This window comes from Argiope bruennichi, chromosome X1, assembly GCF_947563725.1.
Source record: "Argiope bruennichi chromosome X1, qqArgBrue1.1, whole genome shotgun sequence".
Lineage (NCBI taxonomy): Eukaryota > Metazoa > Arthropoda > Arachnida > Araneae > Araneidae > Argiope > Argiope bruennichi.
Window position 1 is genome coordinate 89,510,009 of NC_079162.1, and position 16,561 is coordinate 89,526,569.

A 16,561-nucleotide genomic window follows, 5' to 3' on the forward strand; every position below is an offset into this window, starting at 1 on the left:
TTATCTCTCCTATTCTTAAATGAGTAAAACACTAAGATTTAAATATCATCTTAATCACAACTTATTAAGATGAAGCATAGAATTATCTTAGCAAAAGCATCTTTTTTCATTAATGTTATTACTTGATGTCAGGGCTGCGTATTTCAATTCTCTATGGTTGGCCTTCAGTTTCAGTATAAATGCTTAAGGTGCATTTCTTTTTAAGAACTTTTATTATAATGAAGCGTGAATAACTTCTTAAAATTAAACATTCCGTATTATATATATTTTTGGGTTTTTTTTCCCCTATTTTTTTTTTTTTTACTTCGAATGAAAAAAAGGGGAATATATTGCATTTGACAAAACTCAACACCAGGGATTCCATTTACTTCTTTTTTAAGTATCACCTTTACCAATAAAAGGTCTTTGACTTTTTTAGTTAACAATAAACTTACTCGAGAGGCCGCTGGGTATTTAACTGCAAGCTACACACACAATTATATGATTCCAACCCTATGTGGGCCCCTGAATTCAGGGTCCACCAAGGGGCACTTTCAGTGTTTATATCATTAAACTAAACAGCAGAGATATATTCTAGAAGTAACAGGTTTGGATACTGCAGCAAGGTGAAATTATTCTGGACCTTGACCTTAAGATTTGTTGTTAATAATACAGAAAAATTTACTTTCCCGGTGTAATCTGATGTTCCACTCAATGAAATGTTCAAAAAACTTCAGTATACCTTAAGTACCTCTGATCAGCGAAATTTATTCAAATACAACTTTTTAATCATAACGAACAAATTTATAATAAAAATTATATCTCCTGTAAGAGATATTCAAAATTTTAAAATTCAGCATCTTACAAGCTTAAAAGTTAAACATATAGAATGATTTTGTACTTAAAATATGTTTTTTAATTAATTTCATCATTATTATTTTTAACCCCTTCACTGCCATTTACGAGATATCTCGAAGATAGCTGAGGTAAAATTAAGTGTTTGTAAATTTCGCTGGCACTAAGTGGGTTAAGAGTGTTTTAAAAAACGACTTTGATTGGTTATCTCATTTCGAATTTAAAATAGTTGATATCGAATTTAAAATATCTAATTGTTTCTATCTGGTACTCGCCTTTAAGCATACAAAAAAATCAATGAAATCATAAATTCAATTTTTGAATACAAAAACTATTTACTAGAAATTTTATTTAAGAGATAAAAATATTTAGCCTAGCGATTCATAAACATGCTTTAATTTTCGGGAAATAACGGGGAATTTGGATAGTAAGTAAAATGAATTGAGATAGGTGCATACATTTCAAAACTTTGTGATAAGTTTTTACTTTTTTTTATAATAAGCATTTACGGTTCGTCAGAGGGTAACATGAAATTTCAAACAAACCAATACTAAATGCTTGAATTTCGTGACAAAATGATAAAAGCAATAATTTCAGTTGATTACAAAGTTAAAAAATTACTGTAGTAAATTACTTTCTATAAACAATTATAAGAAAACCTGCGTTATTATTAAATACGATGAAAAGAATGTATCTCAGGAATACAAGTTTTGCATTAGGACCATGAAAATGTTGAAATAGAGAGAACATTAAAAAAATAACTTTAAAAAAATGAATACTTTCTTTCTTCTTTTTTTTTTCCAACTAAATTCAAAAGATTGCTATAAATGTTCTTACTTTAAAATAAATAAGAAAAGAAAGAACATTTTTAAGTTCTTGATTGTCGAGCGAAAGTCTTGAAGGAAAGTAGGAGATATTCTAGATCAACAAGCATAATTGCTTCTCAACAAAGGGAATCCAAGGAGTTCCCTTTAAATTAGCAGCATGAGTGCACAATGGAAATGCATGCATTTCCTTGTCTAGGGAGGTTCAGAACTTTGGCGACCCCTTTGGTCGAAAGAAAGCTAATTTCAGTCATTTTTTTGTGAGAGGGAAAAACCACACAGTGTATCATATCGACATCAAGAACAATAATAGACCTCTAGAAAGGTCAAAAGAATCTCTGCATGGCTAATTATGCTATATAGTGATGTCCACTTGCTTCAGAATCTTATCTACAAGCACAAATAATGAGTTTCATTATTTTAGAATATTTCAGTAATAAAAAAAATATTCGGTTGTTGCCATTTTAGCTTGATTGAAGGTTTTTTTCTCTTCTACTTTTATGTGCCTTTATCTTGCGGAATAAAAACAGACTATAAAATTTTTGAACCCTCAGAAAAAAAAATTTTTTTTCCTCTTTTATTAGTCGATAGCGATGGGGCAAGCAAAGAATAAAAAAAGAATATTGTATAATATAATAACTTTAAAATTTGAATTCAAACTGAAATATTTCCACATTTTCTTATCATCAATAATTTCAACTATTAGGGTACAGTTTCAATGATCTGTACTCTAATATTGCGTATACTCTTATCTGTACACAGTACAGATAAGAGATGCACTGTATCTGTGCTCTTTGGATCGCCAGTTATCAAGATAGCTTTGACAGGCAAAAAAAAAAAAAAAGACATACAAAAATTTTTCGAATAAAAAAGAATAAAGGCAACTGAACAACTGACGTTGATTATTAAGTTCAAGAAATTACATTTTAATATAATATGCAATTATGCAAAATTTTAGCAACGCTATTTAGGTGGTCATTAAATTAATACGTGATACTGAATTTTTTTCCAAAGGAATAATTTTTTTTTCCTTCAGTTATTCAATTATTCGGGTATTCGAATATCCTGATTGGGTGTAATCCTAATTAATTCGGATGATAACAAATCTACTGCATAGCTTTTTAATATCCAGTCAAAAATTCATTTTCCAGTGCTATCAAGAAATTAAAGTACAAAAGGCGGATTTATCAATCCTGTGTTTTTTTGGTAAACAGTAATATCGATTAAGATATGATTTTAGATATCAAGAAAAAAAATTTTTTTTTTCAATGCCATTCTTTATTGTTTATCATATTCTCTAAACATAATGGCATTGAAAAAATCGTGTAAACAAAATATCACAGGTGAATTTCGAAACAACCCACAGAAATATTTTTATTATCGCAACTTTCCAGAATAAACTCTTGCACCAAAAAAATCCAATTACTCCCTAAATTCTAATTTTACCACAATGCAGCAAATAGCGAGATGCCTCCGAAATTCATAATTCATTTCAGCGCTTCAAGAAAAATTTGCGGAAATTCTCGCAATGTTTACTCCTTAATTCAAAAAAACTGTCTTGGAGGAAAGTTCTTGCCTAATTAACGCGTGATTCACCTCAATAGCAAGTGTGTTTTTCATTTCAAAAGACACAGGGAAGGTGAGAGTGAAACCATTACGGAGAAAGAGAAACGAACTGTTATTCAGACAGTTAGACATAACATAGTAAGAAATATCAATGTAGAAAATCATGATAATTCAGTTTCAAAAAACTCAGTTTCAGTTTCAAAATTTTTCCTGCGGTATTAAAGACTTGTTACGCAAATTTATTTCATGTACGATACAACGTTAAAAATAATAAATTAATATTTATTCTAGATCATTACACATTACAGTGTATTACGCTATGTCATATATTGTCGCTTTTATATCAAAATGTCGAATGTCAAAAAACACACATACAACAAAATATATAGCAACAAAGCAACAACCCACTAGAGGGATATGACATTTTGTGAAAACGTACAACAATTTAAGAGGAGATGTGACCAACATTAATAAAATAATTTGACAAAGTTGAAATTCGATATATAGATATAACAATAACGATATAGTTAACAAAGTAGTTTTTATTTTTGTAGGTAAAACAATATTTGCCTTAAAGTAATAAAACTGTTATATCAAAATGTCGTATGTCAAAAACCAAGCACACAGCAAAACATTTTGTAAGGACGGAAACCACTTGCGGCATATGGCATTTTGTGAAAACATACAACAGTTTGAGAGGATATGTAGCATTTACCAGCATTAATAAAAGATTTTGGCAGATTTGAAATTCCATGTATTGATATTGCAATGAAGATATAGTTAACAAAATAGTTTTTATTTTTGTAGGTAAAACATTATTTATCCTCAAGTAATAAAGTTCACTTTCATAAATTTCGTAACAACATGAAAGTTGTATACATGCACAGCAGCTGCATTATATTACATAGAGAACATGTGGTCTTTATTGCAGTAGAAATTTTGCTTATGCTGAAATAACACGTATTTTAAGGAAGGAATTTTTAAATAAAAAGTATCGGCTTGGCTGATGTTGCGGAAAGACGGTCAATTAGTACTTCTGTTAGGTTCATACGACAAAGCATTATTTATCTTAGAGTAATAAAGTTCTCTTGCATAACTTCCTTAACAATATGAAAGTTGTGCATATGCATGGCAGCTGCATGATATTACATAGAGAGTGGGTGATATTTACAGCTGATTAGAAAATACTGTTTATGCTGAAATAACAACTACTTTAAAGAAAGAGTTTTTAAATAAAAAGTATTGGCTTGGCTGAAATTGTGAAAAAATGGTAAATTAATACTTCTGTTAGATTTTTTTTATTTAAGTAAATAAATGTAATTGAGAAGGCTAACTTTATTTGAAAGATTTAATTAAAGCTTATAAATAAATAAATCTAATCTAATTTCATTTATCACCAGTTAAGTTTCTTTATTGCTATACAATCCGGAAATAGGAAAAAAAGTTTCGTTTAGGCATGTGGATCCAATTAATCGATAACCAGCAGCGAGCGATAAAATATAGGAAAAGCTCGTTAATTCTCCTTTATTCAGTAAATCATATCCAGTAGCCGATATTTTTTATTACATATCTTCACAATATAATATGTCACATTTCAGTATCACAAAAAGTATAATAAAACTGAATGCGTATTAATTAAACTTCATTTTGATTTTGATTTTGATACACAGTAACAGAGAATGTTGTCAACTTTTGAATTTTAAAGGAAATTTGTTGATTTTGTTGCCAAACATAATTACAGGATGTTATATTGATCGTGACTGATTAAACGATGTTGACTTGAAACAGAGGACAGCTCGTGTTGCAATTTCTGAAGCATGAGATATTGATGTGGATGTCTTTTGATAATGTATATACCCAAGCAATAACAATAGATGTACACAAATTGACGGTAGACGGTTTACTAGGACAATGAACAATTGACTATGAGTCAAAAACATTAGTCTTTTAACTTCTAGGTAATTTTTGTTTTTTCTTTGGAAAACAAGATGATTTTCTGGTGATTTCGAGATTATTAATTAACATGTACTTCTGTGAGACGAAAAAAACGCAAAGGTGTTATTGAAAATAAAAGCAATTGTGATTGACTTTGAAACAAAATAATTTATGTTTTCATGTATTGTATTTTTATTGAAGCAATTTGTTTACAATTTTATTACACTGATCAAGTTATATCATAAATGTTTTAGGTGTACAAAAGCAGCTGTTTCTATTAATAATAAAGAAGAAAGTATATGTGTGCGTTGGCGCCTGACTACAGATCAATAAAAAATACGAATACCGCAGAAGTTGATATCTTGCTTCTTTTCTACTAGTAATAAAGATGAATATGTCTGTATCTGTGTATCTATTGTATGTCTATAGGATAGACCTTTAACCTAAAGCTTCCAAATTCGGCACTAGTATACTTCGGAAGGTAAAATTGTGCACCTAGAGCAAATTTTTGAAATTTTAATTAAAAATTTATCGAGATTTCAGAATTTTTCCGCAAAACCTGAAAGCATTTTTGCACCAAAAAGATTTTCGCATCATTTTAAAATTCAAAATTTTGTCTTTTTAATGAAATCAATTGAATTGCCATGTAATTTTTCCTTTTTTGACAGTTTTAAAAATATGATTGATTTTCAGTAATATATTTCATTATTATGATGAAATTCAAGCCATTTTCAGTGTTAAATGTATAACCGCGTTTTTCGTTGCATTGTTGAAAGCTAAGGAAGAAAAATTCTGTTAATTATCTGTGCAGATTAGATGAGGAATCGGAAAGTGAAATTGCATTTCCGCGAAGGACAATGTGCAATTTGAAATAAATTACCCTGATACTTAAGTCTTTAATGGCTCTATGATATAGAACCTAACCGCATCAGGAAGATTTATATGCAGAATAGACAGAGTAGGTGTAAAACTGTTAAAATAAAATGATATAAAAGATCTAGAATTTGACGCCTAAAAATAATTCGTTGAAGCAGTCATGAATATCAAGTCAAACCTAAAAGACTAGCATATGATGCTTCAAAATATTTCGTTGAAGCAGTCATGAATATCAAATCATACATAAGAGACAATTAATATTAAATACAATCAAAATTCCAGGCGAACCAGCTGATAACCAAAAGGGTTAATTTATACTAAAATGGAGTTTTGCGCCAATTTCTGATGTTTAAAAAAATTTAAAAAAAGAATTTATACAAATACATCCTAGCGTCATCTAACGTAAAATAGCGACTTCTGTCAATTTAATTTTCAATCAACAATAAAAACTACTCATAGAAATTCATGCTCATATAGAGAAATCATAATTATTCTTTTTTTAACTGCTGAATCTGTCCAAACTCTGCTTCAGGCAAATGGCTAGTTGGATATTTTTCTGTGCTATAAAACCGTGGAAAGATTTTACACGTCTATACAATACACCAAATGTTAGAGCTGTCACCTTTCCCTTGTGGAAGGATATAAATTTTCGCTAGCGAATTTCAGACTTCGGAATACTACCGGGTTTTACAAGACAATGCGACAACTTACTACAGAGCATCAAATACTACATGCAGCTTTCAATGTCGCTTAAGGTAAAGGGGAACACGTTGTAAGAAATTCTCACCCCTTTGAATGTCTAGGTAAGCACACCTGGACCTTTAACCGTGAGGGACAATGCACTCAAAGCTACCCCTCCCCTCTTTTAAAGTTTTTCAGTCCACGTGAATAAAAGTATTTTGTAAAACTGTAACGATAAGATTTGTCGCATTAGCTCAGACACAGTTATCAAGTTATTTGTTGTTTGATAAAATTTAATACAACAAACATAATCCGCTCGTTGAATTTTTCAGATATTTATGGTTATCTGAACTATTTTCTATGCACTTTGATCTGCTTGTTTGAAATATTTTATCATTTTTATCAGATACCATGTAAGAAATAAGGAGTATTTCAACCCGATTAGATTTCAGCAAAAAATAATTTTTATCGCGGCAGTTCACTTATTATAAGAAAGCAAATTTTCTATAACGTGTATATAGAAATTTAAATAAATTATAAAAATTCAAATAGAATAAGATATTGGCAACTATTGCATCTATTTTGGGATATTTGCTTTGGTAAAATTTTGAAATAAAAAAAAAATTGCATCACGATGCATGAACAAAAACACCGATTTTCCAATTGATAGATAATACATAGTAATATTCGTATTACGATCCGTGAAAAAAAAAAACCCATCGATTTTCCAATTGATGATACATAGAAATATTCGTATTACGATCATGAAAAAAAAACCCATCGATTTTCCAATTGATGATACATAGTAATATTCGTACTACGATCATGAAAAAAATCCATCGATTCTCCAATTGATGATACATGGTGATATAGAACTCTGCTGTCATCAGAACATAACATAATTCTACTGAAATTCATTGACTACAATTATAGTATTTTACACTCAATGAAATCAAAATAAGGAAGTGAAGTGTAAGTATAAGGTAAAACATAAGGAACGAGAAGCGGAAACTAGTTATAACATTAATCAAAAGGGGAAACCTCACATTCTTTCTGTACTCAAAACCCTTTGGGAGACTTAAAAAAAAATAGAAAGAGAGAAAAATGATTGAAATAAATTTCCTCAAAAGATGCGTACTTTTTATTCAAGGACATAAAAGCAGTGCCCTATTTGATGTGTTGCAATAGAAAATATCTTGTCAAACGACTTACAGTGGCCAACGGGCTTCATCCTATCAATAGACTTATCATGGAGACGTTTAATTTTATTGCTTTTTACTTTTGAAACGCTGTATAATCATGAATGAAGCAAGTTTCGGTTTCTCTCCGAGTCGAGCATTCGCGGAAAGAGTGTTTTTAATGGGTGGCTCAGCGGTTTCCGCGAATAATTGTAATAAGTGGCTCACAAAAAATGATAGCAAAGCACTACTTTCGATGAGCAAGTCTCTTTTCAGAATCTGATTTTCACAGATGAAAATAAATATATCAAAAGAGCGAGTAATTATATAAATGTTTTGATGGTGAACTGATCCAGACGAATACATTTTAGAAGGTAAGCTAATGTATGGCTTATACATATAATCAATTCAAATTTTTTAATCTCGGAATTATTGATAAATAATTTTTAATGAAATTTAATCAAAAGACTTTTTAAATTCAAATTTTAAAAGACCGCTCATTTTATTGTAAAATATTCATATATATATGAAAAAAATTATGAGCAAGTAAAACAACACGAAAGATGCAAAATAAATTTACTGAAATTTTTTTAACATCTACAGAATAATTTCTTCTTCAAATTAAAAATTTAAAAAATCTCTATCTGTTTTTTTTATATATATATTTACTTTATTCAAAAAAAATATAGACGCATTTTTTAAAATTACGCAGCAGAGAATTTCATTGGATATAATATCTCACTAGTTAATGCTATCTGGATTTTATATTTTGCATTATTGAAATAAAATTTTGAATTTTCTACAAAAAATTATTATCGAAACAACAAATATCCCGACTGTCGATTGCAGATTATAAAAAAAGTAGCATATATTATCTAATTTTTGAAAATTATTCTTTCACCTGTTTAAATATATGATTGAAATAATTTTATAGAAATTCGATTATATCTTTAAAATGAATACTTTTTCTAGCTTCAAAATGCTTTTCTTTTATATCTAAATTGAGATCTGTGAAAAGATCTATGAAAGATTCCTTAACGAGGATAACAAAAGAAAATTGTCGTTAAAAGTATTTTGTTTAATGGTTATTTTAAGTGACTTATTTAAAATCAATAATGTGTCTAAAATCTAAAATACAATTCTCATAAGTTTCTTTTTATCTGGCAAGAATTTTTTTAAATTAAAATAATGATAGCAATAATAATTGACTATAACGAAAATATTAAATGAATGTAAAATAAAATGAAATATTAAATGAATGTAAAATAAAATGAAATATTAAACGAATGTAAAATAAAATGAAATATTAAATGAATATTTAACGAAAATATTAAATGAATATAGCAACCCCATAATAAATCAACTTTTTAAATATTTGCATATTTTAAAATTCATATGAAAATCAAACTGATGGCATGATTAAGGTAAAAGGTATTTTACAAACGAAAATATACATATTTTCATTTCATGCATAATAATAAAAAATATTTTTTAAACATATAAATATATAAAATTCTGTATAATTTTATTAAATATTAGATTATACATATATATACTATGATCTTTTAAATTAAAATACAATCCTTGTTGAATATATTAATTGAATGAAAATAATATGCAAAACTCACCTTTTTCATAAAGAATCGAACAATGTCGTCGAAAAATGCAAACCCAACTCCACCAACAACTAGCGATACAATTCCGCATACAGCTAAAGCAATTATAATAAGTCTGCCTTTATTGGCTGTGAGATTCATTTTTTAATTAATAATATTTTATAATATTATAAAAATAATTGCTTTTTAAATAAATAAATTACAAAAATCTTTCAAAATGCGCTTTTTAGTCCTTGCTATTTTGAAATCAATGTAAACAAATTCCGTGGCTCTGGCCACACTGTAATCATATAGGGTACTTTTTGAAATGAGAATGATCTAAAGAAAGGCCAATTCTGAAATTCGCAACCATGTTTTATTTTGCGCGCTTCCATGGTACAGCGCCATCTGCATGACGTTCCCAGTGACGTAGCAAATGAAGGCGGAGCTAGATGATTCTCCTAGTGGCGAGGTTAACAAGCGAATCAACCCAGGTAAACAGAATAGGAAGCAAAAAATAAAAAAGGAAGAAAAAGATTTTCAACTAGCAAGTTCACTTTCCTTGTTGCACTCAGCTAATGTCAAGTGAAAATTCACCCCACTCTTATTTTTTTCTCCCCCCACCAGTATTGCGATTTGACGTCAGAGCAATTCGAAAACCCAAGTTTTCGTGTCCTTAGTAATATTTTGGCAATCATTTGCTTCCTAATCATTGGTCAAAACATGTAATGAATGCTGATTCTTTAAGGTTCCATTGTTAAAAAATTGCCCCCACGTGTCGAATGATATTAAGGATTCTTGTAGAATCAATTAGCTAACATTCTGACTGTACAGATTTAAACGGGTAAACATTATGCAATTGGAAGTGCTAAAAAGTGATTAGTAATCTCATGATTAATCATTTTTTTTCTTGACAGTTAAACATATTTATCTTGAATCTCTAGTTCAATTAGGATTATTCACTGAAAATGGATTATGACTGTATGATGGATAATAAATGATATTTATATAAATTCGTGTTTTTCATTACATTTCTTTTTCAAGTCATAGAGCTCATAATATTTAATAATACAAAAAGTTATTACACAATTCTGGAGAAAAATGCTGACTCTTTAAGGTTCCAATGTTAAAAAATTGTCCCAATATCTCGAATGGTATTATTGATTCTTGTAGAACCAATTAGCTAACATTTTTGGGTACACGGATTTACACGGCTAAACATAAAAACATTATTCAATCGGAAGTGCTAAAAAGTTATTAATAATTTTAACGTTAATCATTGTTTGTTGATTATTAAACACATTTATCTTGAATTAGGATTATTCGATGAAAATGGATTATGATTGTATTATGGATAATAAAGGATATTTACATGAATTCGTGTTCTGCATTACATTTTTTTCATACTATGGAGCTCATAATATTTAATAATATACAAAGCTTACACAATACTGGAGAAAACATTCAATAAATATCCAACAGTCGTGACGAACACGTTGAAAAATAGCTAGTTGGGATTTTAATTTTTGCATCAAAAACTAATTTGTGTATATGTTTTAAAATGATCCGTTATAATTCTATAACTTTGTATATATTCTACAAAGAGCCACTAATTACCGCAGAAAATTAAAATTTATTAGCTTCTTTAAGTAAAATGACAAAATTATAATCCCACCATTATTTTTATTTTTATTTTTCTTATTTATTTATTTTGACTTATCAGCTATATTTCGGTAGATGATAATTTTTTTTAATCTCAATATCTAACGGAAATGTTAATCCAGACCATGGCATTTTCAGTGAAAGAAATTGATGTAATGGGTCTATTTTGAAACCTATTTTTCAATAAAATAATTTATAATATGGACAAAAACTGATTCTCTAACTGCGTTTAAATAAGTAATGGCTTTGTTTTCATTTTGCTTTAAGATATTATTTCTAGATATCTAAGAAAATTCCATGTCATATTACACTGATTATCGTTAAGGTTACAAATTATTGCCAATTTCAGAAAGATTTTACTAAGCTTATCTAATATCATACCAAATTTTTTCTCACATATTTTTTTTTCTCACATTTTTTTCACATATCAAAAAAAGTATTTTATCGATTCAGCAAATGATATTTAATATTATATACAATGCCCTACACATGTGAGTTTTATATATATATATATATATATATATATATATATATATATATATATATATATATATATATATATATATATATATATATTACATATCAAGGAATAACAAGTAAAAGTTGAAATCTATTTAGAATTTTTTTAATTGTTTATTTTTCTTTTAATAAGGTTATGTCTGTTATCTCCGGTATGAAAGCATTAATTTTGAAATGCATGAATGGTATCTTAATTGAAATTCATTTTTCTTCATTCATATTTTACAGTAGTATACATTAAAATAATTCAAGCGAATTTAATTAACTATCAATAATAGTACTACACTATTTGCCTTGTATAGTAGAATGGAGGAATAAGGACGATTTTGTATAACTAAAAACAAAATTATCTCAATTATTAATGTTTTTTCTAAGGATGTGAAAACTTAATTAGCAATTTTGTGTTCTAATAATTTCCTTCGATTTTCAACTATTCTTTCGATTTTTTTTTCAAAATTTTTTTAATGGATTGCATATTTATTTATCAACTTTTCTGTTAGATAAGCGATATCTTATTAATGCAAACAACGAAAAAAGGCGAAAATATGGCACCCTTATACAATACAAACAATTAATATGAAATTTAGTGTAAGTCAACTATGTATGAGATATGTGTGAAATCTATGCTAAGGCAAATGTTATAATCTCTTCATTTAGGTCTTTAAACGTTGTTTCTTTTCAAATTAAACCCAAGAAATACTGAAATTGTCCTCAACGAAATAAAATTTGAAGAACTTAGTGAAAATATCTTCGTGGGAAAAGAAGCAATGTCTTTTTAATTTTTAATATATACAAGATGTCTACTGCAATACGTCCGGCTCAGTTACTAATTTCTAAATCGTTAGTGATAGATGTAGACTTCCAATCGTAAAAATATTTTTAATAAAATCAGGAATTATATTTCATATTAGTTTTGTCAATAAATGCACCACTAAAAAGTTGCAGAATCTAAATTTTGTACAGAGCTATGGTCCTTTTAGTCATGTTCTTGTATTCTATTCTTGTATTCATGTCAAAACATTCTTGATATTCTTGTATTCTATTTAAAATAATGCTCCACTCTCCTGTGACCAAAACTGACTGAATTATGAATCTTTGAATTCATTATTTTAAGTCTGTCAACAGTCGTGTCAAGCAAGTGCCATTCGTCGATTGGGGTATTTCCCTCTTTGTACCATTTTCATGTTATTAAATCATCTAAAATAATGATATTCAAAGTTCATAACTCAGTCAGCTTTTATCGCAGAAAAATATTTTACTGTCAGGTGAATTGTGTGTCAAGAAGATTTTACTTAAAAATTACTAATTCGACAAGAGAACTTATAAAAATTTAAATTGCGTACTTTTTTCAGCAGCGCATATAACTTTTTCAGCAGTGCAGAGTAATTATAAAAACTGCAATTTTTTGGAAAAATGTAAGATTAGACATTCATTTTAGAAATATGTTTTAATTAATATAAATTGAACGGATAACACTAATGAACCGATGCTCTTCGTCCAATAATACATACAATGTTTCAGGTACGAAAGCGAGTAGCAAATAATATGGAAATATTAAGTTCCTTTAAATTATAAAACTGGTAGTAAATCCGAAAATGCTGTTAACTAAAAGCATATCTTTGAACTAAATATATTTATTTTACATAGGTGAGTGTATAATAAATTTTATATCCAAATGTTGTATGTCAATTTCCCCAAATCATTTTATTAATACTAAACACTTGTATAAGTCAACTACATCTACTCTCAAATTGTATATTGTCACAAAATGTCATATGTCACTAGTGGTTTCAGCTGTTAATCAGAATTTCGTATACTTTGCTGTGTGCGGTTTTTGACATACGACATTTTATTATTACAGCGACGATGTATTTATTCATTTGTCATTTTTCTTCCTAACTGTAGGAGAGTATCAAAATTATTTTATGTTTCATGATTCAAAAGCGATAGACATTTTGAATTCCAATGAGACTCTGCAACATGATAAACAACTTTATTTTGTATTATCTGTAATAGTATCAATATTTTGAAGACGCCTGAGCTCAGTAAATCTAATCAAAATTTTCGGAACGAAACAGCTGGAACATACATAGATAGCTATATTATCTTTATCAGCAAATTGTAGAGGAAACATTAGAATCACTCACTTAACCTTATTCTATTTTCAGATAAGCTATCAATAACAGAGCTGTACGAAGGGTTAAGGGTTTCTCATCAGCTACTTTGGAAAAAATAGTCTTCTATGAATTTCAAAGCTGCAGATATTCACTTTCATACTAAATTACAAAAACTTGATCTATTGCGAATTTAAAACAAAATTAATCATTAAAGTTTCAAGGATATACGTAACTTGCTTTGAGACTTCTATTAAATAATAATAAAGAAATGGGAATAAAAAAATAACTCTTTTCCTTTAATTCTTATAAAATGTTCCTCTAATTAAAAATTAGCTAGAAAACTGTCTATCAAAAGCTTATTTAGGGAAAAGAGCTCATGAGCATAAAAAGAAAATGTTATAAGTTTGTCATTTTCCTTTTATTGATAAGGAAATTACATTTATCATGGTATTTTGACTGTTTTCATGCAAATGACTAAAATATGAAAAGAAAATATTATATTTCTTTATAAGTCCTAATTACGTCAATTCTGCGTATAAAGCTATTACGTACTTATATATTTCATCACTTTTAAATAAATAATGCTAATCGGAATTAATTATATTGGCTTGTATGACTTTCTTTACTACGCACGTAAATTTTACAAAAGAGTTGTTGAATTTATTTTGATTCATAATTCAAATTTGTAGTTTATATTTTCTCTCAGTACAAAGTGTATTTATCATATATAGCCATATGTATAAAAAAATTAATAATTATTAAAAATGTTAATGATGAATCTTACTATGAATGAAAAAGGACTAACAGAGGAAGGAATTTTTCGCAATTCGGTGATTACATTACATGCAAGAATTTATATAATGTCGTTTTATGTAAAACAATTAAAAATGATTTTATATGACTGATAGATATGCTTCCTTATAAAGTTCGAATTCGACTCTCATTTGTATGCTTATTGAAGGTAAGGAAATGTTATTGTATTCATCGGAATAATTCTATCATTAATAGTTTCCTTATTTTATACTTGTCAATTAAAGAAACATTTTTAAGGTCTTTAAGAATTCACAAAAAGACGAATTCATTATATGCATACTTTTAATTTCCCTTTCTTCCTTTTTTTTTCTTATATACATTTGTTCCAAAAAAAAAAAGTAAATAATTCATTCTTTTCTGATATCATCGGCTCAGATGCCAGATATTAAATCAAAATATTGAATAATCATCTTTCAGAATGAATTTTAAGGCCGTAGAACAAAATTTAAATGAATATTCACTTAGTTCTTTTACGCTTTTTCGCCACCGAATCAAAAATATTACAAATTTTGCTCAAAATCTTACTGTTGAACTATATGATCATTTATCCATCCAAACTTTCATTTAGTCATCAAAAAAATAACTTATTTATCTGCCCTAATTCATTTCATTTTATTAACTTTCATTTTCTTAAACATTTCTTCTTTTGCATTTGCAGACATATAGCTTTCATAGGAATAAGAATTCTAGTAGCAGATCATCCTTTTTAAAATTGGCGCTTTACAGTTCATTTGAATATTTCAGGAGAATTATATAATGCAGTTGAATTATACAACTTTTCGGTATATTATCGTTGCCAGAAAGACGGGTCTTCCCTATCTCCAGCATCTGCGCATACACTTGGGAATTCCTCCACATTTCAAGGTCAGACGGCTCCTGCCAGGAAGACGGACAAAGCAATACTCCGGTCAGACATCACAAGACTCAGACGCAGGTATATACAATCTTGACCCTGATAACCGGCTGGGGATCAGGTATTTTTGAAGGAGCCTTTCTGCCTGCAACCATGGGGGATAGTAGGGGCTACACTCAGGTCCCTCTCCTACGATAAGGTGGGGACTGACTGTTCCTTTGTATCTATAACTAGCCATGTCCACACAAAACGCGGACTCGAAGAGGAAAGCAAAATTCCATGCTGAAGTAATAAATAAACATCTATGAGGGGTCCAGTCCCCAGACAGAAAAAGAAGTTTCATAATTTGAAAGGGGTTTAAAGAGTACCAGACGGAGATTTCCTTCTATCTCATAATCGCATGAACAACAACCTTCCTATAATTTTTATATAAAAGATAATTTCTTCCCTAATAATTTTGTCGACATTAAAAGGGCTTTCGTGTTGTCATATACTTAAATGGAAGAGATGGAGATGAACAGAGGTTGGAATTTTTGTGAGTAAAGGCCAGAATTGTCCTTTCTTAGGTCTATGGTAATAATGATATGTTATCGTTACATTATGAAATCCGTTATTTTATGGAATATAATCAGATAATTCATGGCATAACTGGATTATTCTATGAAATAAGTAATGAATTACAATCAGTTATTTCATGAATTAACCAGGAATTCTATGAAATATACTTAAATAGAGGGATAGAGATGAACAGAGTTTAGAGTCTTTTTAAGTAAAGGCCAGAATCGGCATTGCTACGAATCAAATCTATAATAATAAAGCTACGAGTATAAGTTATCGTTAAATTATGAATCTGTTATTTTACTGAATATAATCGGTTATTCCTTGATGCAACTAGATATTCTAAGAAATATCTAATAAGTTATGATCAGTTATTTCATGAAATAAACAGGAATTCTATGAAATAGCTGAATTATACATTTTAACGTTAACATGTTGTTGTTTCTTATGGCACTTTACAGCCCGCTGACGAACTGTCAGCGATTTAAGCCGAGTGTGCAGTAGCTTCTGATTGCAAAGGCCCCTGAGCACCCGAGGGCAGAAGTCTGAC

General features: G+C 28.7%; 1 protein-coding gene across 1 annotated transcript in view; it reads right to left on the reverse strand.

Annotated features, from left to right (window-relative positions):
• LOC129958335 (lysosome membrane protein 2-like) overlaps positions 1–9,833 on the reverse strand; it is a 42,124-nt gene extending 32,291 nt beyond the window's left edge. Inside the window, exon 1 of the mRNA XM_056070749.1 lies at positions 9,523–9,833. Within this exon, the coding sequence (XP_055926724.1) occupies positions 9,523–9,651 (129 nt within the window). The 5' untranslated portion in view covers positions 9,652–9,833. The remainder of the gene's footprint in view (positions 1–9,522) is intronic.
• Between the last annotated feature and the right edge of the window lie 6,728 nt (positions 9,834–16,561).